Source organism: Alosa sapidissima, chromosome 3, assembly GCF_018492685.1.
Source record: "Alosa sapidissima isolate fAloSap1 chromosome 3, fAloSap1.pri, whole genome shotgun sequence".
Lineage (NCBI taxonomy): Eukaryota > Metazoa > Chordata > Actinopteri > Clupeiformes > Clupeidae > Alosa > Alosa sapidissima.
Window position 1 is genome coordinate 2,696,558 of NC_055959.1, and position 25,602 is coordinate 2,722,159.

Genomic DNA, 25,602 nt, shown 5'->3' on the forward strand with positions numbered 1-25,602 from the left:
TTGCGTTGCCATGGCGACAGAGCGCCGTCTCTCTCTCTCTCTCTCTCCCTACCCCTCACCCACGGACACATGGCTGGACACATGGGGCTAATATAATCAAAGTTGCGTGTTATTCATTTAGAGGCCTCGTCCCTGTGATGTGTCTGAGGCTCCTCCAGCATCACCCCATGCCAGGCCCAGGCATCCCAGCTAACTGGAGGGATTGATTGCTGGCTTTGATTGGACATTTAGTAACTGTCTGAACTAGCATGCACGATGAAAGGAGTGAAAGGCCAAAGCTCTCACTGTGAGTTTGTGCATATAAATGGGTGTGTCTGTGTGTGTGTGTGTGTGTGTGTGTGTGTGTGTGTAAAGGGTGGGGTGTGTCTGTGTATTATATATAATAAGCTACTGTATGTCTTTTTACACCATGTCAGGACATGGTGTGACACAAATCTACAACTGATCTTTCCTACATCTTCAGCAGAACTTCATTTAGCCTTTGCTTCCACTGCATTAATGATTAAAATGCAAATGTAATTATAATTTATTTAGCCTAACTCATTTTCACAAATGGCTGTCTTTAGTAAGAAGATGAGAGTAGTTTGATCATCACACACTGAGATTCTGAAGCCAGCTATAATGTCTTCAGATCTGATATTGAATATTTAATAAGTTAATATTGAGTTAGTAGGGGCTTGATTATGGCCATTGTACTCTAATGTGATTGTGCTTGATATGCCTCTCTTGGGGAAACCAATTTCTTTTGTTTCTGAGGCGCATCCCTTGTTCATTTCAGAAACCCATTCAAAAGTCTGGTAATCAAATACGACTTTACCCCAGTGATAGACACCACTCTCTTCAGTCAATGCCAATTTGTGCTATTTTTGGTTCCCTCTCCTCTTATTCCATCACTGCAATGGGCAACACACCATGCTGTGTACTTATAGCTCAATTAACAAAGTGCTAACAGGGCTGAGAGAATTGATTAAACTCCCACCAAGCGCACGTATTGATAGGATTGCTGTACTGTAAGGAAGCTTTGCGTAAAGACAAACAGAGTAAAAACAATAACCCACCCCATAGCTCCCTTCCGTCTGTATCACTCGCAACATTCCCACCTCCTCTCTGTCTGTCTCTCTCTTCTATCTTTTCACCCACTAAGAAAAAACATAGAGGGAGAATCCCCTACATCATTCATCTGGGGGCCACGGCAGAGGAGAACCAAAGTGGAAATATTGCCCAATAACAAAGAGCTAAGCTGTAGGAATTTCCTGGGCAGCGGATTTCTATAGCTAAGGAAGGCCAGGCAGTAAACAAACACATTAAAAACTCATAAGGGCTCAGGCTGCAAATCCGAACCATGAAAAATCTCCAGCTCACGGGAATATGTCTCTCTTGGGTAGTAACACTGCACACCCACAACTGCTAACACATTCTTAGAGACATGAAATAAAAGTATGTAATTGGAGGCAACCATTGACTGTGTCAGTTGTGGACAAAGGGAGAGTGAAAATCTGTGAATGATCTCGGGTATCTAAGGGCTCATTAGATTTAGAACAGCAAGTTTCAGACAAGGTTGTAAGACAATGCGGTAAAAATATGGAACCAAAAAAAAGCATTTTCATCTTTTTTACATTTTTTATGAAAAATAGCGTGTCCAAAATGATTCATACCCTTTTTAAATAATCAATGGAAACATCTTTATTTGCATTCACAGCTCTCAAAATGGTTCTTATACCTACCAAACCTCTCCAGGGGCCTCATGTACAAAGACTTGCGTGGATTTCATACTAAAACATTGCGTACGCGCAAACCTGAAAAGTAGCATATGCACAAAAAAATCCTGATGTATGAAACAGTGCGTACGCAGCATTCCACGCAGCTTTTCTTTGTACATCCCAATTAACGTGAAATTAAGCGTACATGCACGAGCATTACACTCCACCCTCTCTCCTCCCTCAGTCACACTCATTTTAATATGCTAACTAGAAGGACATTCGAGAGCGCAGACCTCTGCGAAGACAAAATGGCCTATCCCGCAATATTAATAACAATGAAAACTCATCTGTGAATCCATTCATACTCAAACCTGTTGCAATTTGCAAAGTTTAATAATTGAAATCATCAAATGAATAAAAAAGTTTATTTCCAGCGAATGCGAGGTAGAAGTGCTTATCTGACGAAATGGCAAGAATCTGCAAGAATGTCTTTATCATCTGTAATTAATAACAAAACAAAAACAGTAGTGGCAGAGCGTGGCAGTGGCTAGGCTGAGACCGTGGCAGAATTATTGGTCAGTCTGCAAGTAGGTGACAGGGTTCGCATAACTGGGTTGAATGCATTTGGACCATGACAACATAACTGCATTTATTAAAAAATCATTAAATAAATCGTGTCCAAGTACCACGCATCGTGCACCCGAATGGAATGAACTCAGATGATCCAGGCCACCTCGCCACAACATTACGATTTCTGGATCATATCCCTATATTTGCACACAAGTGTGACAATAATGCAAATGCTTACTCAAGGAAAGTCAAATGTAGCCATGCAGTCAATCAGGGAAATATCTTATATTCGCACTTATTAGTCAGCCTTTCTATTCACATGCATGATCCTGTCCCATATGTATTTCTTTTAAAATGAAAACTATCGGAGATATGAAGGGAAAACACTCGGCAAATGTTAAGGCATGGGCAAATGAGTGAAGCCGACCCCATTTATCACAGGTTTTGTGGAAAGCTCTTCAGAATCTGAAATGTTTGATAACCTGTCATCAACAATCGCGTAACCAAATATCGGGGCTGTGTAGGCTATGTTTCACATTCCCTTTTAATTCTTATCCTCTAATAAGTCTACAGTCATCATAGATAGGTTGTTGCATAACTTAGTAGAATTTGCGCATGTTGCATGTCCAAATTTAGAAACATAGGCATATTTTCGAAGTGTTATCATTTTTAATAACCCACGTTTCACAATATACTGTGCAAATAAAGGCCTAGACTCGCGATCATATAATGTTGTTGCGCTGCATTGCCTCTGTCGCCAACTGACGATACACATTAGAAATTTGCGTACGCCAGACATGAAGTTTGCGTGGAGGACCGCACATTCTCACGTTCAAGTCAGTCTTCGTACATCCGGACGTGAGCGTGAGAAATGGCGTACGCAGCATTTTTGTGCGTACGCAAGCTTTGTACATGAGGACCCAGGGGCCTCATTTATAAAAGTGTTGCGTAGAAACCATCCTTCATTTGATCTTAGATAATTTCTGAAATGATCGTACGTGTGATTCAGAGAACACGAACGTACGCACAAAAAAACGTGCGTACGCCACCCTTCCAGATGTGCCCATTATAAATCACAAATGAACGTCAACTTGTGCGCAGCAGGATGGTTTTAGGTCTCCACCTTGTAAACACCCCCTCATCAATATCATTAGCATATGTTTTAATGAAATCAATGGCCTAAAAGCTGTAGCCTATGTCAAATTATATATTGAAAACATTGTATAGGCCTAACCTTTGCCATCTGATGTTAACTAGCCTATATGCGTCAGTTCGAATAGCTTAACTAATTATGTTTTTTCCAGCAAAGCTTTCTGGAAAGAGATCGTATGCATCCATGTCCATTGTCCTCTGCTCGCTTTCATTCCTTTTGCTTGCAGTAATGTGAATAATCAACATTTAGTAGCCTATGTTTAGGCCTACTTTGTAGAAAAAAAGAAAAAATTGGGTAGGCCTACCTTATGAAGGAAAGACCTAGGCCTACAGCATAATCCTGTACGTTAGGTACAGTAGGCTACTGTACGTTTCCAATATGACCCAGGGTAATATGCTGATTTAGTCTACAAAACAGAGGACTAAATTAAGCGTGATACGTCATGTAGGCTTAACGTTTCTTTTAGGATAGGCTATGTTTTTGCTGAAAAAGTAGCCTAGTTCGCCGGTCATTATTCATTCATTCTGCACATCTTTGCTATCATTTTCTTTCAACAATGTCCAATGGCTTAAACATTGTCCTTTATTGTTTGCTTTAAGCCCACCTTTATATTTTAGCCTACATTATCCAACTCACGTATTGTCATCGGATCTTGGGCACTGCCAGTCAAAAAAAGCAAACAGGTGCGCGCTCTGCCTGCACCTCTTTGCGCAACTCCGACGCAACACTAAATATGAAGATGCCAGAGGATAACTTCCGTCCCTTGGTTGTGTAGGCTATACTGTATATGATATAAAATATCTATAGCCTACATTGTATAGCTTACATTCAAATATTACCTTTCTGTTACGGAGCTGGGAATAGGCGTATGCTATCAGCGCAAATTAGGATGTAGTGGAGGCTAAACGCGAGTAAACGCAGTTTATCCACCTCTGCAATTTCAGAAATAGAGTTTAGGCCTACCCACCTCTTAGTTTATCCACCTCTCAAAATAGTTTATTCACTTTTAACATTCAAAACTGTATAATCCAATACTAAATATATTCCCAATACTGTACATTAACCTCCACCATTATCAAACATGTTCTGAATGCCTTTTTAAAAAATCCGATACCGCATGGCGCAGTCCACCTCACCGAGATCGCAGAATTCACCCACCTCTTATTTTACCACTACATCCCTGGCACAAATGTACTTTTCCTCTCCTAAACGAGGGCAATTGGACATTTTATGGTCAATATTAGATTGGTGAGAACACCAAATAAACTAGATCACCTGTAAAAATGTTTTAATCATTCCATCGTAGGTCTTGGTGTTTTTTAGATATTATGAAATAAGTAAGCTATACGTTTTTTCACTTTCTTAAGTGGGCTATAGTTCTCATTAGCAGTTTTATGCCAAACCATGAAACATTAAGCTGCGTCCAAAAACGTCTTTAAAAATCTTCTGATATTGATCATGCATATGGCAAAGAAAGACATGAGATCGTTGGTCTTGGAATTTTGAAAATGCATCGCACTTAGACCTCAGATTACTTGCAGTACCCCGGCATTACCACAAGGAAATGGTCGTACGTCAAGTTTGAACCTGACGTGGAGATAAGCACTTTTCCACGTCAAAGACGGTTTTTATAAATCTGAGCGTTGGCATGGATTTGAGCGTACGCACGGTCTATGATCAAATCTGTGCGTAAGAACGCTTTATAAATGAGGCCCCAGGTCTCCACAATGATTCTAGACCACACCTTTTTAGCAGCAATCCAGGTTTTGACGCAGAAACGATTGCCATCACTCTGGCCTTGTAGGTCTGGCTGGGCCATTCTAAAATGCTGATATTGTTCTCTGTTAACCCTTTCATGCCTTGTTTGGCTGTATGTTTTGGACCATTGAGTGGTTTAATGGTCCAATGCCGCCTATTGGGGCAGGTCTCTCAGCAAACTGCCTGATCTGTTCCCTCTAACCTTTATTTTAGTGTTACCATTTCCTTTGTCACCAGGTGCCACTGGTTGAAAAACATTCCAATATAATAATCTTCTCACTCCCACACTTGAAATGTACATGGCATCATTGGGGTTTGATGCTTCTTTTTTCTATGCCAGTCTCAGACCATGTCCCATTCCCTGGGTAAAAAAAAAAAACCCAGCGAAAGCTAAATTCCTTGTCCAGGTGTGCCCTTATAAGGTTAAGCTGAGTTGTGCATGTTTGGAGAAGAGTGATCCATGATGATGACCAAGTGGTCCATTTTGGGATGGGGTGGAAATTTCAACCACCAAAGCACCATACCCACAGAAGAGAATAGCTCTAGAAGTGTATTCGTTTTGAGTATTTTTCAGACAGTGGGACCTGGTGACCTTCTCAAAGTAAATGGTAACACTAAAACAAGGGGCTACATTAAGATTTTTGGAGAAAAGCCCAATCATAGAGGGAAGACCATCCTACATTTTGGTATAGTTTACAGTGATGAGTTCTAAACCCATCTCCAGTTATAAAACATAGTGAACTGTGGTAAACTGCATAAAGTGATTTCAGAGTGGAAGGGGCTACATGCATATACACAATGTCACCATAGTCTAGGACTGACATTATAGTTGCTTGAATAATGGTCATTCTGTTTTCTAAAAAGAAGCAAGACCTAATCCTGTAAAGTGCACCTAATTTAATTTGTACCTTTTTTGTGAGATCAAGCACATGTGTTCTAAATGCTTTCATTGCACTTAAAGGCCTTAGATTGGCACTACAGAATGAGAAAGAGAAAGAGAGACCAGGCAAATCATGAATAGGCTCGGTCTGGATGAAAAGATGATGTCCATTCATGAAGCACATTTTTAAAACACAATGCACATATTACGCATATCCATGAACACTTTATTGATTTCTCGATAGACCACTTAAGCTTTTGGTCTTGTCCTCAAACTCAGACAGGCCAACATCAGAGGATGACTCATTTATTCAGAACACTCAGATGGAATTTAACACCACTGCAGTATTATTCACACATTCAGCAAGAAAATTGAAGTCTGAAGTAAAGAACCAAATGGAAACATACACACACACAGATACAGACACACAGACGACACACAGATGACACACAGACACACAAACACATACACACACGCATAAACACACACACACACACACACACACACACACACACACACACACACACACACACACACACACACACACACACACACACACACACACACACACACACAATTGCCTTCTACAATGCGCCAAACACACACCCACGCATACACAGGCATCAGAAGAAAGGAGTTATTTCAATGTTGAAGACGGGCAGAAAGAAATTGCACACCTCCATGGCGCTGCACTCCACCAAAGAAAGGGCTAGAGCTCCACCCCACAGCCAGGGAGAAAGAGACAGCTCGACCCTGACCCAGTTACACTGGGTCCCAACACACAACGGAGAGAATGGTCAAGGGGTGAGAGAGAGAAAGAAAGAGAGAGAGAATGGATGAGGGATGAGAGAGAGAGAGAGAGAGAGAGAGAGAGAGAGAGAGAACACACACACGCACACAGACAGACACACACACAAGACACACACACGCACACACACAGACACACACACACACACACACACACACACACACACACACACACACACATAATACTCCCAGAGAATGGATGAAGGATGAAAAAGAGAGAGAGAGATAGAGAAAGAAAGGATGTGTGCCCATCCTTGTCAACACTGACTTACAGTGAGCTATAAGCACACAAAAAATACTTTTTCCATCTTTTTCAAGTACAGCAGATCCTTTTATAGCCCCACAGTGGTGCCCTTGCAGTGGCCTGAGACTGGGCTGTTTAATAGCACGAGGCTTAGGCTATGGTGAAGTAATGAATGCATAAGTTACACATGACACCAGAGCACCGTTAGAGCTCCAAAATGGCTCGGCAGCTCAGTGTCGGTCCGGTGGGGCTAGTTAGAAGCCTCCTGCATCTTTTTCTACTTCACAAAGTGTGTAATAATAAACCGCTGCTCTCTCTCTCTCTCTTTCTTTCTCTCTCTCTTTTTCTTTATTACTTCTCCCCTATGCTGTTTCTTATTCTCCATTTGGCTTTTTAACATCTCCTATCGTTCCTGTTTCTATTTCCTCTGTGTCTCATCGTTCATATGCATTCTCTGTCCCCCTCTCCTTCACTCTCTCTCTCTCTCTCTCCTCTCTCTCTCTCTCTCTGTCTTTCTCTCTCTCTCTCTTGGATGAAGCTAGCAGCAGTCAGAGGGATGCGCCGCCGTGTCTGAGGTGAGTGTTGCTCCCAGGCTTCCTCTGCCCCCGCAGTCACTTCAAAAACCCTCGGCCAGCAAAATGAAAGCCATCATTCACGGCGGCCGTGCCAGGCATGCATGCTTGACTGTAAGTAAATGGGCACCAATAGGCTTTTACTCACTCTCTGCCTATCAGCGGCCTGGCTGAACATAGTCACCGATTAAAGTGCACCATGAATCATGCGCCACACCGTCCAGCCTTTCAGCTCAAACCACACTTCCTTTTCATTTCTCTTCTTCTCTCTCTTTCCTATCCCTTCTTTCTTAAAATGCCCAAGCATTGGCCACTGAGTGGGTCTCTACTGACTGCATTTGGCTGTGCCACACACTGACTGCTTGTCCGCTGGGTCTTAAGTAGCGCATTAATTGGAGTTCTGCATCTTTGAAACGGCGCTCTAATTGGGGCCAAGCGACCCTCAGTCGAGCCCCGGCTTTTATGTCCATTTAGCTATTAGCGCTGCTTGGCTGCGTAAACACCCCGCTTTGCATCTGCACGACGCTGCCACGCCCAGTACCCCAACCAGGCTCTGCCAGCACGCAGCGCACCAGGCGTAATATCCCAGAGCATCTCTTAACTCTCTCTGTCTCTCTGTCTTTCTCTCTCTCACACACGCACACACACACACCACACACACACACACACACACACACACACAGACACACACACAGACACACACACGCACAGACACACACACACACACACAGACACACACACACACACACACACACACACACGCACAGACACACACACACGCACACACACACACAGACACACACACACACCACACACACACACACACGCACAGACACACACACACACACACGCACACACACGCACACACACACACACACACACACGCACAGACTCTCACACACACACACACACACACACACACACACACACACACACAGACACACATACATCTAACATTTGGTCAAATTAAAATAAATGTCATTCTATTATGTGGCATGTCATAAAATTGCCTTTGGAGAGGGGATATGTGATGATCAGGGCCTCTAATAGTGTCCCCGAGGCTGCTCCGCGTCAGATGAGATTCCTACTGCATATCTGATTAGGGAGAGACAGAAGGCCCCTGGTGGCACACACGCACACACAGACACACACACACAGACACACACACACGCACACACACAGAAGGCCCCTGGTGGCACACACACACGCACACACACACACACACACACTAACACACACAGACACACACACACACACACGCACAGACACACACACTCAGGTTAACCTACAGGTGGCCAAACACAGAGCTGAACACAACACAGACACACACACACACACACACACACACACACAGGTTGACCCAGAGGTGGCCAAACACACAGAGCTGAACACAACACTCACACACACTAACACACACACAGACACTCACACAGGTTGGCCTACAGGTGGCAAAACACAGAGCTGGACACAACACAGACACACACACACACACACACAGACCAAATTTCCCTCACGGGATCAAAAGAGTATATACTATACTATACTATACTATACTATACTCACACAACACTACATGAGCTGTCAGTGTGGCTTTCTGTGAGCCCCTCGCTGTTTTAGACAGGCACAGCCAGAAACTCATTAAAGGTGAATAATTTGGCCGGCCGGCCACTGAAAAAGCCGAGCTATTGATCCAACCTGGAGAGATAAAGTTGAAGATTGCCCGTCGACGGCACCCCAGCCAAAGATCCTTGATTACGAACTTCAACCCTCTCTGTCCCAGCCCTCACACCCCCACACACACACACAGAGACTTTGCACACACAGAGAGAGTGAGTGATTGAGGGCTCCATCTCCGGTGGCCACTAATCATCCACACCTTATGGGTTGAGTCGTCTGTCACTCAGGAGTTCTGTGGCCCCCCTGAGTGTGTGAGTGTGTGTGCCTGTGTGTGTGTGTGTGTGTGTGTGTGTGTGTGTGTGTGTGTGTGTGTGTGTGTGTGTGTGTGTGTGTGCCTGTGGGCCTCCTGGGCACTGCTGCTCCTGCGTTGCCTTGCACAAGCTTTTCCACATTTGCATTGTGCGTGTGGTTATCTGTAACAGCGTGTAGTGTTTCTACTGGGTGGGTTTGTCTCGCTCGTCCTCCCTTTTCTCTCCCTCTCTTCTTCTCTCTCTCTACCATCCTCTCTTCAGCCTTCGCTCTCCCTCTCTTCTTCTCTCTCTCTACGATCCTCTCTTCAGCCTTCGCTCTCCCTCTCTTCCCCCTTCAATCCTTATTCCTTTCTCTCTCCCTCTGTCCCTGTCCCTCCCATCCTGACTTCATGCTATTTTGCTCTCTCTCTCTCTTCCTTCCCAAATGCCATTTTTCTCTCTCTCTCTCTCGCTCTCTCCCTTCCTTCCGGTATGGCATTTCTCTCTCTCTCTCTCTCTCTCTCTCTCTCCCTTCCTTCCTTCCCACCAAATGCCATCTCTCTCTCTCTCTCCATTCTAATTTGTGTTCCCAGGCCCCAGTGTGTCTGCCCATACCTTACAACCTCCCTCTCAAATCTGAGTCATTAATTAGCTTGTTGCTTGGCGCTTTTTCAAATTAAAAGCCAGGGACACCCGGGCACCGTTGCATTTGTCAAGACTCCCATCTTTGGGTCAAAAGGTTTACTGCTGCAGCTAGTAGCAATTAAAAGACAGCCAATTAATTTTAATGAATGCGGTGCTTAAAGCCTAATCAAAATGTTTACTCCCTCAATAGGTGGGGTCGTCGTTTGTGGAGTGGAATCACTTGCTGCACGCGGTTGTTTGTTTGTTTGTTTGTTTGTTTACCCTGTACACTTCAGACGTTCCGCCCTCCTCTTCTCTTTGTCTGCAGTGGCTAATGAGCGCTTAAACTGTCTCGTGTCGCCCAGCAGATGGCCAGAGGCTGCCCTGCATCCCCCCACAAACACACGCACACGCACACGAACACACACACACACACGCACGCACGCACACACCACACACACACACACACACACACACACACCTCAGTGATCCATACATGTTCTCTTTAGAATGTGTTACAAAATTGCTGTTGTTGATGATGAAAACATGCACATACGCACACATGCAAGCACGCACACACAAACCACACACACCACACACACAGACACACACAACTCAGTGATCCATACCTACTCTCTTACTGTAATAGTAGAACGTCTTACAAAATTGCTGTGGATGATGAAAACATGCATGCACGCATACACGCACACACAAACCACACACACACACACAACTCAACAGTGATCTCTCTTAACAGCTGAGTATGCTGCACACACACACACACACACATGTGACACACAGGTCAACGGGGGTCCATACACACTGTCTTAACAGTGGACCTGAGAGAGGGAAGCAGGGAGGGCAGGTAGCCAGGCAGAGGAGAAGAGGGGAGGGGAGGAGAGGAGAGGAGAGGGGGAAAGGGGAGGGGAGGAGAGGAGAGGAGGAGGAGAGGGGAGGAGAGGAGAAGAGAGGTGGAGAGGGGAGGAGAGGGGAGAGGAGGAGAGGGGAGGAGAAGGGATGACAAGACAGGAGAGAAAGAGAGGAGGAGGAGGAGGAGTAAGAAGTAAGAGAGTGGAAACGCAGAAGAAGGGACAGCTCAGCAGTGACACTGAATAAGAGAGACCAGAGGCTCTCATTTGTATGATAATCCAGAGCTCTGCTCAAAGCTCACATGGAGAGCAACACAGCATTACTGCCACACACAGATTTCAATTTGAACAGTTTAAAAAGGTATATATGGAGACTAGTGTGTGTGTGTGTGTGTGTGTGTGTGTGTGTGTGTGTGTGTGTGTGTGTGTGTGTGTGTGTGTGTGTGTGTGTGTGTGTGTGTGTGTGTGCATGTGTGTTGTTGGCAATACTTGCAAATGTGAAGGTGTGATTGTGAAGTGTGTGAGTGAGTGTGTGTGAGTGAGGGGGGTGTTCTGATTGTGGTTTGGATGAAGAAATAATTTTGATGTATGTGTGTATGTGGGTGTGTGTGTCTACGGTGGCATAATTGTGTTGTGTTGTGTCGTTGGTCAGATGATTGTGGAATTGATTGTAAGTTTAGTGTTTGTGAGTCTCTGTGTGTGTGGGCAGTATGTGTGTGTGTGTGTGTGTTTGATGGGAGGCAGAGCAGCGTTAAGACTTGAGCCAGAGACTTTCCAATCAGAGCCAGTGTTCAGGGATCTTATCAGGCTGATATTGTGTGCGATTAGACTGCTGGTCTGAATGTACTACCCACGACCAATCACAGATAAAGACTGTTATTAAAAAGCTGTAACCCTATCCCCTAAAACTCACCAAGAGGGCTACTTATTTAGAGTGAGTCAAAGCAAAAGTCCAGGAGCTTGGAGGGTCTGAAAAGCTTAACATCAGCAACAAACCACTTGAGCAACTATGACTTTTTTTACTACTACTACTACTACTACTACTAATAATAATACATTTAATTTAGAAAAGCGCCTTTCAAGGTACCCAAGGACACTGTACAATTAGGTATAGGCAAGGAAGTACATAAAGCATGCAATCACATCCATGGTTGGATTCACTGACAGCGTGGACAGTACACTCAGGCAGGGAAAATGAGAGAACAAGCATAGGAAAGACACAAACACAGGCTACAAGGTACATAAAATGCCAAGATGCAGAGGAAACATAAAACACACTCAGAGGGCATACAGTAGTACACTGAGCACAAAGTGAAAACCAAATGTAGAGAAAAAGACAGATAAAAGACTGATAAAAACAGGGAAAATAAGATAAAAAGATGTGTTTTTAACTGAGTTCTAAAAGTGGATATACTTGTGCTTTGGCGCATCACAAGCGGCAGGGCATTCCACAGCTTAGGACCTGCCACCACACTGAAGGCCCTGTCACCCATGGAGCGAAGTCGAGATGTGGGGACTACTAGAAGACATGTATCTGGAGAGCGAAGGGTGCGGTATTTGCAGGTACGGGGCGAGGAGGTCTGATAGGATGGGGCCAGATTATGAAGGGATTTATAAACGAGGAGAAGGATTTCATAATGAATGCGGTAGTGGACAGGAAGCCAATGCAACTGCTGGAGGATGGGAGTAATGTGATCCCAGTAGTCTAGCCAGATGTAATGAATGCATACAAAGTGTTTCTATACTGAATAAGTATCATAATTTTCCAACTATTAGCCAAGGTTTATACATTGATTTTGCAAAATGTCTTCAGCCATGAAGTACACGAGGGAAGTTAATATGGTATTACAGTTTTTCTCGATTGCTTTTACCTGCTTAAGTAAACTGGAACCCACTTGGTCTTCATGACTACTTTCTTTGCACTGCAGAAGTCATCTCTTGCGAATGTGTTCACACATTTTCATTGGGTTCACACATTTCTTACACCCTTTTGAAAAACAGTTAGCACAGGTGTCATTCAAAAGCCCCAAACTCTATTGGTTTTCCCATGCTAAACAAAAGGAAAACATATTTTCACAGGTGGTATAGATTCCTTGCATAAGTCTAAATCTCTGATACACCTGTGTGAAACTCCTTTGCACAATTTTTCCATCAGCAATCATTCATTATACATAAGAGATGTCTGTTTTGTGTTGCTATTTGCAAGTATTGATCTAATGCACATTTAGACAAAGTACTGTATTGCCTATTTGGTGGAGAAAACAGTACAAAAGGTGTTTACTGTAGGTTTATTTCGATGAAAGTTGTAGTTCAATGAAATTTACAGTATCTTGCTAGGTGTTTGCTGTATGTCTTACATGTCAATGACAGTTACATCTTGGGAAGAATTAATAAATTCTGTTTTTACAGTATTCAGTACATTTTGTCTTTTCACAGTTTTTTTCTGATACCAGAAAAATGACTAAGTAATGGAACAGACATAGCAAAAATGCTCATTTTGAGAACTAGATTTTGCATTTTGTTGTCAAGTGTTTAATGATTGATTAAAGAGTGTTTTTGAATTGGCAACAAGTTGTAGTGTTTGAAGGCAAGATTTGCTTTTGCTGCATGTTTTAAGTGTTTTGAGAGAGTAACAGCCTTTTGCAAGCAAAATGTGTCATTTTGTCCAGAGTGCTTTTGTTCAGACACGGGTGTTAACTGTTTTGAGAATGTGATGTCAGAGTTGACACAGGTATCAAAACGATCGAGAAAAACGGTAATATGGTTTTGTTTTTTTAACTAGCATAAAACACTGTCCTGTAGTTTATACACAAGGCGGCTAATACACAGAAAATTACTGTATTTGCTTACCAGATATCTATTAGTAATTCAATGAAATATTAGTTACTACACCATACTGTGTGTGTGTATATATATATTATATATACTATATAAACTATTTTAAATAAATAATTAATTTATACAATTATTTATTTACTTTGTTTGTTTGCTTCTATCAGTTATCTGTTCCTTTCCTAAACATAACACTCTTTTGTCCGACAGTAGCCACAAGTGGTAGCCTGTCATCAACCCATTTAGCATTCATCTGGCCTGAACAACACTTGATGTGGAGATTAAGTGGGACGGAGCTCATAATAGATCCCTCGCCCCCTCAACAGGCCAGGAGTCAAGTTCAGCCGAGAGAAATTATGTGTGATCCTCAAACTGTGCTGCCTGCTCGCAAAACACTCTTAATCTGTGTGTGTGTGTGTGTGTGTGTGTGTGTGTGTGTGTGTGTGTGTGTGTGTGTAGCGAGCACATAAATACAAACGCAGTGGTGCACACAATTGAGCCATGCTCATTTGCCTGGCTTTTCTGGGCTGTATGCCTGAACGCTGCCTGCATAATGTACACATGTGATTGCTGTGGGATTTATGCCGGCTCATAGTTGTTGGGCGCATCTGGTATTTAAACCAGCAGTTGGGCTGAAAGAGTGTGGTGAGTGCAGCTGGCAAACGGCTCCAAAGAGAGGTCGCTCACAGGGATGAGAGGCGGTTAAACAGCCCCCATCACACCCATGTCCCTACAGAGTCCTCTGTCCTGAATCTGATTGTGAGGTTGATGTCCATTTAAGCTCCAGGAAGTGTCTTTAACCTGCAAGGTGGGCGGAAGTAACGACCAGGCTCTGGTCGTTACTTGAAATGATAGACAGAGCTTTGTTTGTTTCATCCGGGGGGGTTGTTAGTTGGTGTTGAGGGTAGGGAGAGCTCTTAAGTCTGTTGAGGGGGTGGAAACACGTCTGATGTGTTCATTGTGGAGAGGCCCTTCAGCAGTCACTAGAGAAAAACCCCAGAGAGTGAGAGAGATGCAAAAGAGAGAGGTAAAAGAGGAAGAGATAAAGAGTGAAAAGAAAAGGATGAGGAAAAGGAGGAAAAGAAGCAGAGAGGCAGGAGGTACAGAAAGGGAGAGGTCAGCAGGAGGAGTCTGAGTGTGCTGGATGTCACTGTGCAATGATGGCTGGCTCTCTCTCTATCTGTGTGTGTGTGTGTGTGTGTGTGTGTGTGTGTGCTGCGTATGTATGGGCGAGTTGTGGCATGTGTAGGATTGCACCACCGTCTCTGAAGCTGAGATTAATGGAGCTGAGAACAAGGCAGACGTGCCGGACAAGCTGCCCCCCAACACACACACACACACACACACACCCTCTCCACACCCCACAACCCCCCGACCCCCACATCCAGTCCCCACCAACCCCTCTCCACCTCGGGAGGCTTCGGCCACTGAATTAACCTGTCTGTCACGATTAATCAGCCCCACTCCCTTTGCTGTGGCAGTCCATCTCACATCTGCTAATACCTCGGGGCACTGCAGGCACCGTTAGCGTGGCCCTCCTGACAAATCGCTGGCAGGAGACCCCACCCTTCACGCCCCCTCTCTGTCACTCAGCGTGCCCTCTCTGGGCCCCGCGCGCACCTGGTGAGCGGTCAGGGACTGGGACTCATGTGGCTCAAAGCCCTAGATTAGCAGTTAGCTAGCTGTCACGCTGCCCTCCCCAGGGACAATGTAAACATGTAAACACTACATGCACCACTAACAGGGGGGACACGATCCCCCCTCCCCCTCCCTCACCAGTCCACATGGGTTGGGGGATAATGCTGTATTTACATTTACATTAATTTTAGATGCTTCTAAAGTGACTGTACAACCATAAGCCTATGGGGTAGATATACACTCTCCAGCTCTGCTTCAGTCCCTTCTGCTGAAGATGGGGCAAGATGCTCCACTGCTGTTCAAGCACGCGTTGGGGGAGAATATACATGATTGCAGCCAGAGCCAAGCCAAACTGGCCACTCTCTCTCTGAGGGTGCAGCCAACCATAATTTAGAGGGGATCCTCTCTCTCTCTCTCTCTCTCTCTCTCTCTCTCTCTCTTAGATAATAGTGAGTAGAATGTGTAACACCCACACACCTATATGCGCACACCCACACACCTATACACCAGACCGAGACATCAGTGCCCAGGCTACTGTGATCTAACCGGTTTCTGATCTATATGACATGACACACTTCACTTGAGCACAATATTACATTCTATGGGAGCATTGACTCAGAAAATACAGCAGTCAAAGGACCAATGTCATACTCAGCCTGCTCTGTCAGGCAAACAATATCACACCTCAGATATACGGCTCAGATACAGTACCAAAGAGGGAATTCCAGAGAAATGTCAGAATCGAAGCTGTTTCAAGCAACCATTACACCAATGGTGCTGTCTCTCTTTCTCTCTGACTCTCTCTCTCTCTCTCTCTCTCTCACACACACACACACACACACACACACACACACACACACACACACACATTTTACCTCCATCAGCTTTCACCTATTCTGTTCTGTTGTTTATCCTTTCTTTCTTTCACACCGACTCACAAGCACCAGAGGCGGTGGTCAAAGCATATTCTTATCTTTGTTAAGTATTAAAGTGTTTTTACTCTAACTCCTCACCTAGCAACCTGACTGGGTTTTCCATTAGCTTCAATAATGGAATACCTGCCTCAATTGAAAATCACCAGGTGAATAATCAAAAACTAAATGAGAATATAATAACACAATTTTCACTGTGACACCAAACTGTAACCAACCACATTTCATATTGGTACATTTACATAATGTCAATTGGCAGTTGGTCAAGAATGTAGGATCTTCAGCTTTTGCATGTTGGACAGTGGTCTTGCTTGTGTTAACTTAATATTACCCCACTAACATGCCAGACTCATTTGACATACGCTTAGTGATAAGTGATATAAAACCTATTGGCTTTGCATTGTAGTTGCTCGTACTGTTTCTGGTAAACAGTACACACTCTCACCCGGATTTTGTCTCCATCAATCAGTTGAGACATGTACTAGCCTAGGCTAGCACTACCAACCACCACCCTGTGTTGCTCATTTCCAATAGCCTAGGCTACCTGTTGCTAGATGCTGACTAAAAGATTCAACAGTTGTCTACGGACGCGCCATTAAACAGCTCACAACAAATTGCATAACATCACACTCACTAACATTTCTGTTGCCATAGTTGCATTCCCCCCCCCATTAAAGCGAGTTCTTGTGTAAAGAACACTGATGTGGCATCGAGGGAACAACTACCATATCATCAGCATTTTTCTGAAAAGACTAAGTTCTTGGGATACTGAATTCTTACCTGTCGTCCGCTTGCCAGTCTCCCAGCAACAGGTCTCGGAACCGGTACCGTGGAGGTAGCGGCAGAACCTCTTTTTCGAGCTCCACCATACTCCTCACCAAAGGATGCGATTTTACGAAACTGGAATGGAAATTGAAGGTGCCGTCCTCTTGGTGGCAAGCTATCAATTGTTATCTGCTTTATTTAGATATAAAATACATATCTTTGATGCGAAGCTAGTATATTTGGGCGTCACTGAAAAGCACAAAAAAATAAATCACTGCACCAACGTGTAGTGGATTTGCCGTGGCAGGCGCAGCGGGTGCGCAACTGGTTGCCTCCTCCAGCTCAAACTGCCTTCTAAACCATAACTGACAGGAAAACCATTACCCTAAACAATCACTCGTTCCGTTCCTTGATCCGAGTGGTTCCTGTGAAATATGACTAGGAGCCACATTCAAAATCACGGCACTGGAATGCATAAATTGGCACACTAGCCTAAATATATGCAGTTACATGCGTACACAGTTAACCTACACGCTTATTAGTCAATATAATACAGATTTTAATTAATTAATTAATTTCAGGAGGGTTAGAAATTTGCTTTTAACGCCGTGGTCGTTTTTACGCAAGGGCTATAGCTATTTGATAAGGTGTAGAAGCAGCACGCTTTCCCTGACTTTGTGGATCAAGCTATACGGTAAATACCAGACATTCACACTTATTTTCAACTGCGCTCTCCTCCCAGCTGTGTGCATGACGTAAAAAGTGCATCTGTGATGATTACAGACAGATCAAAGGTAATGAGTGCTCCTTCAGTCACCATCATGTAATTAACGCAACGCAATACACAGAAACAGTCGACAGTTGCCATTTTAATCCAGTTTAAATAGCTGGTAGCTTCCAAATATATTAGTTTAATATATTGGCCTAAATCATGCATTTGAGTAGCCTACGGGCTAGAGTGGAAGTGCTTCATTGCAAATGTGAGGCGCAAATGCCTGCCTGCTAAAGCCATTGACTTGTTGCTCTCATTTATCTTCTTAGAATGCAATTAAAAACAGCTTTTATAGTTTTGTGAATGACTATTGCACCGACAAAACTTTGTTTCGGGGTGTGCACACTTCCTGGGAAAAGCTTGCGTAATCTGCCCCCTTGTGGAAAACTTTAGGGGGAAATTTGGTGGACGAATTTTTCCTAATTTTCATGTTTCATAATCATAATCTTGTTGATAAACTGTTTCATAAGTTTGCTGACAAACAGCAAACAAAACGAACTGCGCTGAAAACAATAACAAACTTTGAACACAGCTACAATAAGCTTAATGTTATAGTACAATCAAGTTCAGAAAGAACATGAAACTAAGTGACAACATTGATGTCTATTGTTTACAGTGCATGTTAATAAAACAGTATCTAATATAGAAAATATACAACCTTGAAGCACTGCAGTGCTGAAACACTTTGAAGAGTCAGACTGAAGAATAGTTTCAGCAGAAGGTTTGGCCCTACACAGACCTGACCATATGAACCACCTAGTCTAAGACCAGAAAATCTCTGAGTGGTACAAGCCTATTTACTTTTGTTTAAGCTGCATCCACAATGATGATGGTCATGAATAATGTGGTCCTGAAAAATTGCAGTTAATTTTTGTGACATCTGTAACCAAACACAAAAATAAAAATAATTCTAAATGGACATTAAAGGTTTTATTTGCTGAATATAAAATAGAAAATTCTTTGTTTGAGAATTCCTTAATTCATTTTTTTGTCCTGTTAATATTTGAGCATGATGTTGATGAAATTCTGTCCCAGGAAATATGTCTTTTAAAAAATTGTACCACAAAAAAAAACTGAGGAGATGAAAATGAAATAAAAACTGTAAAAAGAAGGAAAAGTAAAAAGCAAAGTGGGTAAAAATGAGACATGTTTGGAATTGTTGCTTTAAACAAAAGTGAGTCCTGAGCGATACAAATGGAGGTCCATTTTTCTTCAGTGTCACTACAAGACAACAGCTGCTGGGCAGCCTGCAAAGGTTAGTCCAGGGCGATGTTTACTGAAGCAAGCGCCTCCACAGCCCACCTGGGGTACTGGTCTGGCGTAGGGAACATTCTCTTCATGAAGGACTTGACAAACTCAGGGAACCTGCTCTCAATAATACTCTGACGAATTGATCGCATCAGGGTAAGCTGGAGAGAGACAAGGAAATTACATTACCATCACACACACGTGTACGATATAGCACATTTACTTACAGACTTTATGTACAAATGCTGCATGACATGTTTTTAATCAGGAGAAACATACCTGGTAAGAAATGTTGTGGACAGTTATATGGTGCATTCCTGCTGTATCACATTTGAGCAGGGCATGAAGGTAGGCCCGCGTGTGTCTGGTTTAAACACAAAACAATTTTACAGACTTGACCAAGTAGATCACTCCATTAATACTTCGGCACAAATTATGTGTGTGTTAAACTACTCATTCCAGGCTTAGAGTTCATGTCTGTCGCCAAACTAAAATAACTCAGTTTGACTCCATCGTCAAATTCTTTGTGGCTAATATTACAATATCAGTGGAAACATGACGACAGGACATCATAAATTCAAACAAATCACTATACCTCCTACAGGTGGGGCAATTGCAGTCTGGATCTATGGGCTGGAGGTCTTTAGCAAACTGCTTCGTTTTTAGCTGCAGAGATCCCCAGGGAACCAACGCTGAGCCAAACCTCTACATACCACAGAGTACAAAATGCATCAAAATAGATGTAGTCATCCCCACATCATATTAATCAGAGGAATAACATGTTATGAAATCTGTGTTCAGTCTGATGTTTACCGCCGTGCGAGTGGGGAAGACGCAGTCGAACATGTCACACCCAAGAGCCACACACACCACCAGGTCCACTGCATATCTGTCAACACACCAAGCACACATGACTAACACGGGAAAAGAAGACAAACAACAAAACCTACTAATACTTGAAGAGAAAAAAAAATGGAGAGCAGAAGTGGGACATACCCGACACCCATCAGGTAACGGGGTTTACAGCGGGGCAAGTGGTCTGTGCTGAGGGTCACCATTTTCCAGAAATCGTCCTTTTCCTCTCCGCCACTCAAGCCCCCGATGGCGAAACCAGGGACGTCTCGTTTTGTCATCTCTGTCAGAAACACATTCATATTTAGATTCATTGTTTAAAACACCAAATTCAATGCAGTACTATATTAATTTTTGGTCAGTACTGGTACTGAAGCCAGTTTTTAACACAGTACTGAATGATCTTCATGTTGGCACTGTACTCTACCAGTGCAGCCAAAGGATTGTAGTGGAAATAGCCCACGCTGGTATCTCAGTTAAACAAGGAGGACTTCATTCAACTAATTTAATCCATAATTACAACAATAAAAATAAAACCTAGCTCACTTGCATGAATAACACAGAATGATACTAAAGTATTGAAAGGCATGTTGTATCTCACCCTCTAAGCATGCTTTGCGTAACTGGGGATTAAGACCGCCCTGTATGATGGCAAATAGATTTTGCCGATCAGGGTTCTTGTTGGCCACTATGCAGCGGTCCAGCCAGCGAATCGACCGATGCATGGCCTCCTCCACTCGAGGCCCTGTAACAGTGCTGCTGACCACATCATCCAGCTGCATCATTATGTCAGACCCTGATAAAACACATTGGATTCACTGAGCAATGGAAAACATTGTATCATAAAATGATGAGACAACGTAGCATTTTTGAAAGGACAGAGGAACACACCAAGACTGTTCTGTATGGCGATTGACTCCTCCGGAGTGAGAAGGATTTCCTTGCCATCATATGGGGACCGAAACTTCACTCCCTCTTCTGTGACTTCCGACAGCTCAACCAGAGACACCATTTGAAAACCCCCACTGTCCTACTTCCAATTAAGGTTACGTGGCATGAAATATAATTATGGACATTAAGGGTTCTGCATACCATTGGTAATATAGTTTTCTGCCAGAACAGTGCAACTTTAAATAAACAATTCATTAAACTCACCGTCAAAAGATTTCTTTTCCAGTTCATGAAACCATGAAGGCCATTTGCCTTATCAAATAATCGAGGACCCTGTAAATAACACAACATGTTTAATAAAAACATGCAAAGAGTCAATGCATGATGCATCCATTAGGCTACACATCTGTTATATCATCTGTATTTTCTATTTCGTTTCAGTTCCCTAGAGTGCAAGAGTTGTTCTTGTGATGCCACCATATAATTTGTGCAATTATGACAAAGTAGCCCACTTTTAAAACTGAACAGAAGATGTACAGGGACTTTAAGAAAATAGTAGCCTACGTGGTTAACCGTGCAGTAAATACATACCGGTCTTGTACCCAAATGATACGTATTGCCGAGGCATATTTGACAGTTAAGGTCCTCTAGTTGATCCACAGTGATTCCCTTGAGTGTTCCTTGAGTGCCAACAGGCATGAACACCGGTGTATTCACTATACAGTGTGGCAAAGCGAGATCGCAGACTCTGGCTTTGGTCACGGGACATTCAGCTACGATTTGCAGAGCAAGAGGTGCCAACGCCGTAGCCTTCTTCGAACACATTTCGTTTGCTTCAATTGTATTAACGCCTTCAGTTCCAAATGGTTCATCTGATCTACTGGGCGCTGCCATTTTGGATGGGGTATGACGTCCACGTGAGCAGGATAACAGGAAATTACAAAGTACGGAATTTTTTTTTTTTTTTTGGCCCCAGAACTAAAAAAAAAAACAATCAGCCAGTGTTTGCTTTAAAAAGTTATCCGAATGAACAGTTAATCATACTAAGAAGGGTAGGCCTACTTAAAAACATCCCATAAATAATAATGACAACTTTCCCCCGAAATCAAAGGCATTTCATTTCATCATTTGTGTACATTTTAATTTCCCAAGACGTTTTTAGATTCCTCTTGGGCTAGTCTGGGCTAATCTCACCCAGACAATCAGACATGAGAAAAACGCTCTCACGTCTCCCTCCCATTCAGGCAGATATCTAGACACCTTAACATTGGGGACCCGGGCCAGACGGTCTGTGTTGATGTCTGAGTTCGATGACAAATTGAGCTCTCAAAATAAGTTATTTTGTTAGCTAGATTTTAACGGTAACGTATTGTAGTTCACAAATAGTTTTATGTAATTGTATGCGATATGGTATGCAATTGCTCAATTGCCTTTTGAGGACAGGGTTACGTTAAAATTATAACTGAACACCTAGAGTAACCCGAGCACCTCTGTAGTGTGCTAACAGGCTTGCTAGCTTTGCGGAAACCGAACGAATCTAACGTAGTGAAACCATGGGGAACCGGGGGATGGAGGAATTGATCCCCCTGATCAATCAACTTCAGGATGCTTTCAGTTCAATTGGACAGAGCTGTAACTTGGACTTGCCCCAGATAGCCGTGGTCGGTGGACAAAGCGCTGGAAAAAGCTCTGTTTTGGAAAACTTCGTTGGAAGGTTAGTAGACTGTAGCTTGCTATCTAGGAAGCTAACGTCCGTAGCCAGCTAATGCTAGCCTGCTAGGTAACTAGTTATTTGCAGTTTTATACAAACCAAATTTGTGATTTTAGTCAGAGTCCATCGGAGTAGTTATTTCGTTTTCGTGGGCTTTCATAATTGTATCAAGGAACTAGTGAGGTTTTATCGCACATTGAATCTGCTGATGTGTTCGCCCAGACTCATTGAAATGGAAGGTCTGTTAGAGACAACCCAGATGTAGAGAGAATGTGAAATTTGTTTGGCAGGCAACTTCTGTTCTGAACAATGTCTGGTTTATTTATATATTTAGTAAAAGAAACATAGAAAACACAAGGCTATGTTTTGTAACGTTGCATTTTAAGGCTCGTCAAACTTTTTTTGGGAAAAGACGAAAATAGAAACGCAGCCGTGCAGACCTTATGTGATGGTTAGAGAATGACAGCGGAGATCGAGACGACTCTCGCCACTTGCTACAAGAGTCGGCTGTCTTTGCAGAGTACCTAATGTAACTTCTGTTTGTGGCCAACCCGTCATCATATGCATGATGTTGCAGGTTTTATTTGTCAATATAGTTGTCTACCACCTGTCACAGCATTGTTGCAACAGACCTTCGGAAATAACCATTATGTTCAACTGGTGCAACCGGCTGCAGGGCTGTATGTGAGTTTCGAATGACACTTGTGTAACCAGTGGAAGCACTTCCTGCATTGGAAGTGCAATGCAGTTGAAGCGTTTTTTTTTTTCATTACACCTCATACAACCGTAACTGGGTTACATTTAACGTGAACTGGATTGTTATTCGATTGTGTTTATGCACCTATAGCAAACCACTCCCGGGTCAGCTGATATTTTGATGGTAGGGCCTACACTAAGCGCGCAGGTAAACTTAGGTGTGGGGCCGCTTAGACTATTTATAATCTGCAGACACGCCTAGATGAGCCAGCAGCCTTGGGTCGTCTTCCCTGTGTCCTGATTTTGAAAGGGAATGAAAAGCTGAAAGAGGAAGACTGCAGGAGAGACTGCAAGAGGAAGGCTGCAACATATTGTTGCCTCTAGGCACTTCCTGCGAACATTTAGTTTTCCTCTCCAGTAGTTTTTATTTGCGAATAATGCAGTGTGTCCAAATCGTCGTTTTATTTTACAGTTCACTGTAATTTACAGCTTTAATGTTTAGTCTCATGTAGGGCTTGTTAGTTTGAATATCATCCTTTGAAAATTGTGAACGTGTTTAAAACCTGTTGACACCTTTGCCACTTTGTCTTTCAAAATGTGCACGATGAAATGTTATGGCCAGCAAGTAGGTAGTGTTTATTCTATATGACAGTTGTGAATGGAGAGGTTTGACATGTTTGTCCAATATTAAAATGTAAGTTAGTTAGAACAATATCAATGATGCAATGCTTTTGGAACAATTACATGTAGCTGGGTGATTACTAATTTGCCTCTGTAGATGTTACATCCTTATTAGTAGCTTATTTATTTAGTGTAATTTAATACAGTTGTGCCTTTTACAGATCATTGGAAATGTATGCAGTGCATTAATACAGGTTGTACAAAAAACATAGGGAATCAATAGATATTTTGCATGAAAATCTGCCAACTGTCAGATGTCATATAGTGTTTGTTTCTCGTGGGTTTCCCCTTCTGTCAATCAAATAAGATTGCTGCTGAGATAGGCTAAAGTGTCACCTTCTCCAATCATCTAGGTTTACCAATTCAGAAAAACAACAAATCAGGAGTGTAGCATTTTCCACCATCCACCCCTTCCCTTCCCCTCACCTCCCTGTCCTTGTTCTTTTTATGGTTCCCATTTAGGCACAGGAACACAGAAATCCATTGTCAACACACTCCCCTATAAGCTTGCATGTAAAGTGCAAAGTCCTCCCTCATGCCAGTCCAGTACATAGCCTAGTTGTATGGGGCGACATGAAGGAAAGGCTGAAAGGCTGACCTCACTCGAAGCATAGCAGGACTGAGGTCACTCACAGCAGACTGTCTGCGTTGTTGCAAGATCTTGGTCTCAGCCACTATAGACTACTTTCTGTCTGTAAAAGTGTAATATACTGTAAAAGTGCCAGTGTAGGCCACGGAAGTATACACTATCTGGAGGTTTTTTGTCAATTGCTGTGAAAGATTGTGTCAATGGCTCGATGCAGCTTTTGTCACCTTTCATCTCTGTAAATGTGAAGTCTCTCACACCTCAGCTGATGTTTTTCATCACAAAGTCGAAATAGAATGCCTGGAATTGTTTTCACTCAATGTGATGATTCTTTTCTCAGGTTAATGATCTTCCACCAGTCCACATGTACCCTATGGGTGCATCCCCATTGGTGGGATGGTGGGGGTGGGTGGGTCTTGTTCCGTGGTTCCCTAGACTCTCAGCGCTCCTCCCCACAGTTGGGTGGTGTGACCGCTGATAGGAGACCTTTCAAAGAAGCAGGAAAAACTGGCAGCACCTGTTTTTGTCCCAGTTCTTTTCCTCTCTCTCTCCTCTCTGAGTCTTATTTAAACCCAGTGTGATGTCATCTCACAATGGCAGCTACGGATTTCATGTTAAATATTTAAACAGCCAAGTGAAAGGGAATGTTTCCTTTTCTTAAAAGAGAGGCTTTTCTTGACCGCTTTTGTCAAAAGTAAGTGGGTTTGCTGTTGCTAGTGAGGGCATTCTTGGCCAGGCGGTCGCCCACGCTCACAAAACACTTATGTGCTGCATAGTTATTTATGTGCAGTGGATTGATTGAGTTTGCCTGATGTGGAGCGCTGTGCTCAGGGTGTGATTAAGTTTACACTGGGTGGCTGTTATTCTCTGGAGCTGTAAAAAGAGAGGTTGTCCTGATACTGCAAAGCACATGT

The 25,602-nt window shown here is 43.1% G+C and overlaps 3 protein-coding genes across 8 annotated transcripts in view; 1 reads left to right on the top strand and 2 right to left on the bottom strand.

The window, feature by feature from the left end:
* The window catches only part of LOC121705838 (potassium channel subfamily T member 2), a 74,796-nt gene extending 57,165 nt beyond the window's left edge, over positions 1-17,631 (bottom strand). For all 3 annotated transcript variants that reach the window (XM_042087106.1, XM_042087105.1, XM_042087107.1), the window contains exon 1: positions 17,267-17,631. In XM_042087106.1, coding sequence (XP_041943040.1) covers positions 17,267-17,355 — 89 coding nt within the window. In that variant the 5' untranslated portion in view covers positions 17,356-17,631. The remainder of the gene's footprint in view (positions 1-17,266) is intronic.
* Positions 17,632-18,462: 831 nt separating this feature from the next.
* qtrt1 (queuine tRNA-ribosyltransferase 1) lies at positions 18,463-21,933 on the bottom strand. Its single transcript, XM_042087797.1, has 9 exons — positions 21,606-21,933; positions 21,279-21,347; positions 21,015-21,153; positions 20,725-20,919; positions 20,268-20,406; positions 20,085-20,160; positions 19,867-19,976; positions 19,551-19,635; positions 18,463-19,432 (listed from the first exon to the last, which is right to left on the bottom strand). Exons 1-9 carry the CDS (start codon positions 21,906-21,908, stop codon positions 19,280-19,282), a joined length of 1,269 nt encoding a protein of 422 aa, XP_041943731.1. The 5' UTR covers positions 21,909-21,933; the 3' UTR covers positions 18,463-19,279.
* Positions 21,934-22,271: 338 nt separating this feature from the next.
* The window catches only part of dnm2a (dynamin 2a), a 35,199-nt gene continuing 31,868 nt past the window's right edge, over positions 22,272-25,602 (top strand). For all 4 annotated transcript variants that reach the window (XM_042087792.1, XM_042087794.1, XM_042087793.1 and 1 more), the window contains exon 1: positions 22,272-22,728. In XM_042087792.1, coding sequence (XP_041943726.1) covers positions 22,568-22,728 — 161 coding nt within the window. In that variant the 5' untranslated portion in view covers positions 22,272-22,567. The remainder of the gene's footprint in view (positions 22,729-25,602) is intronic.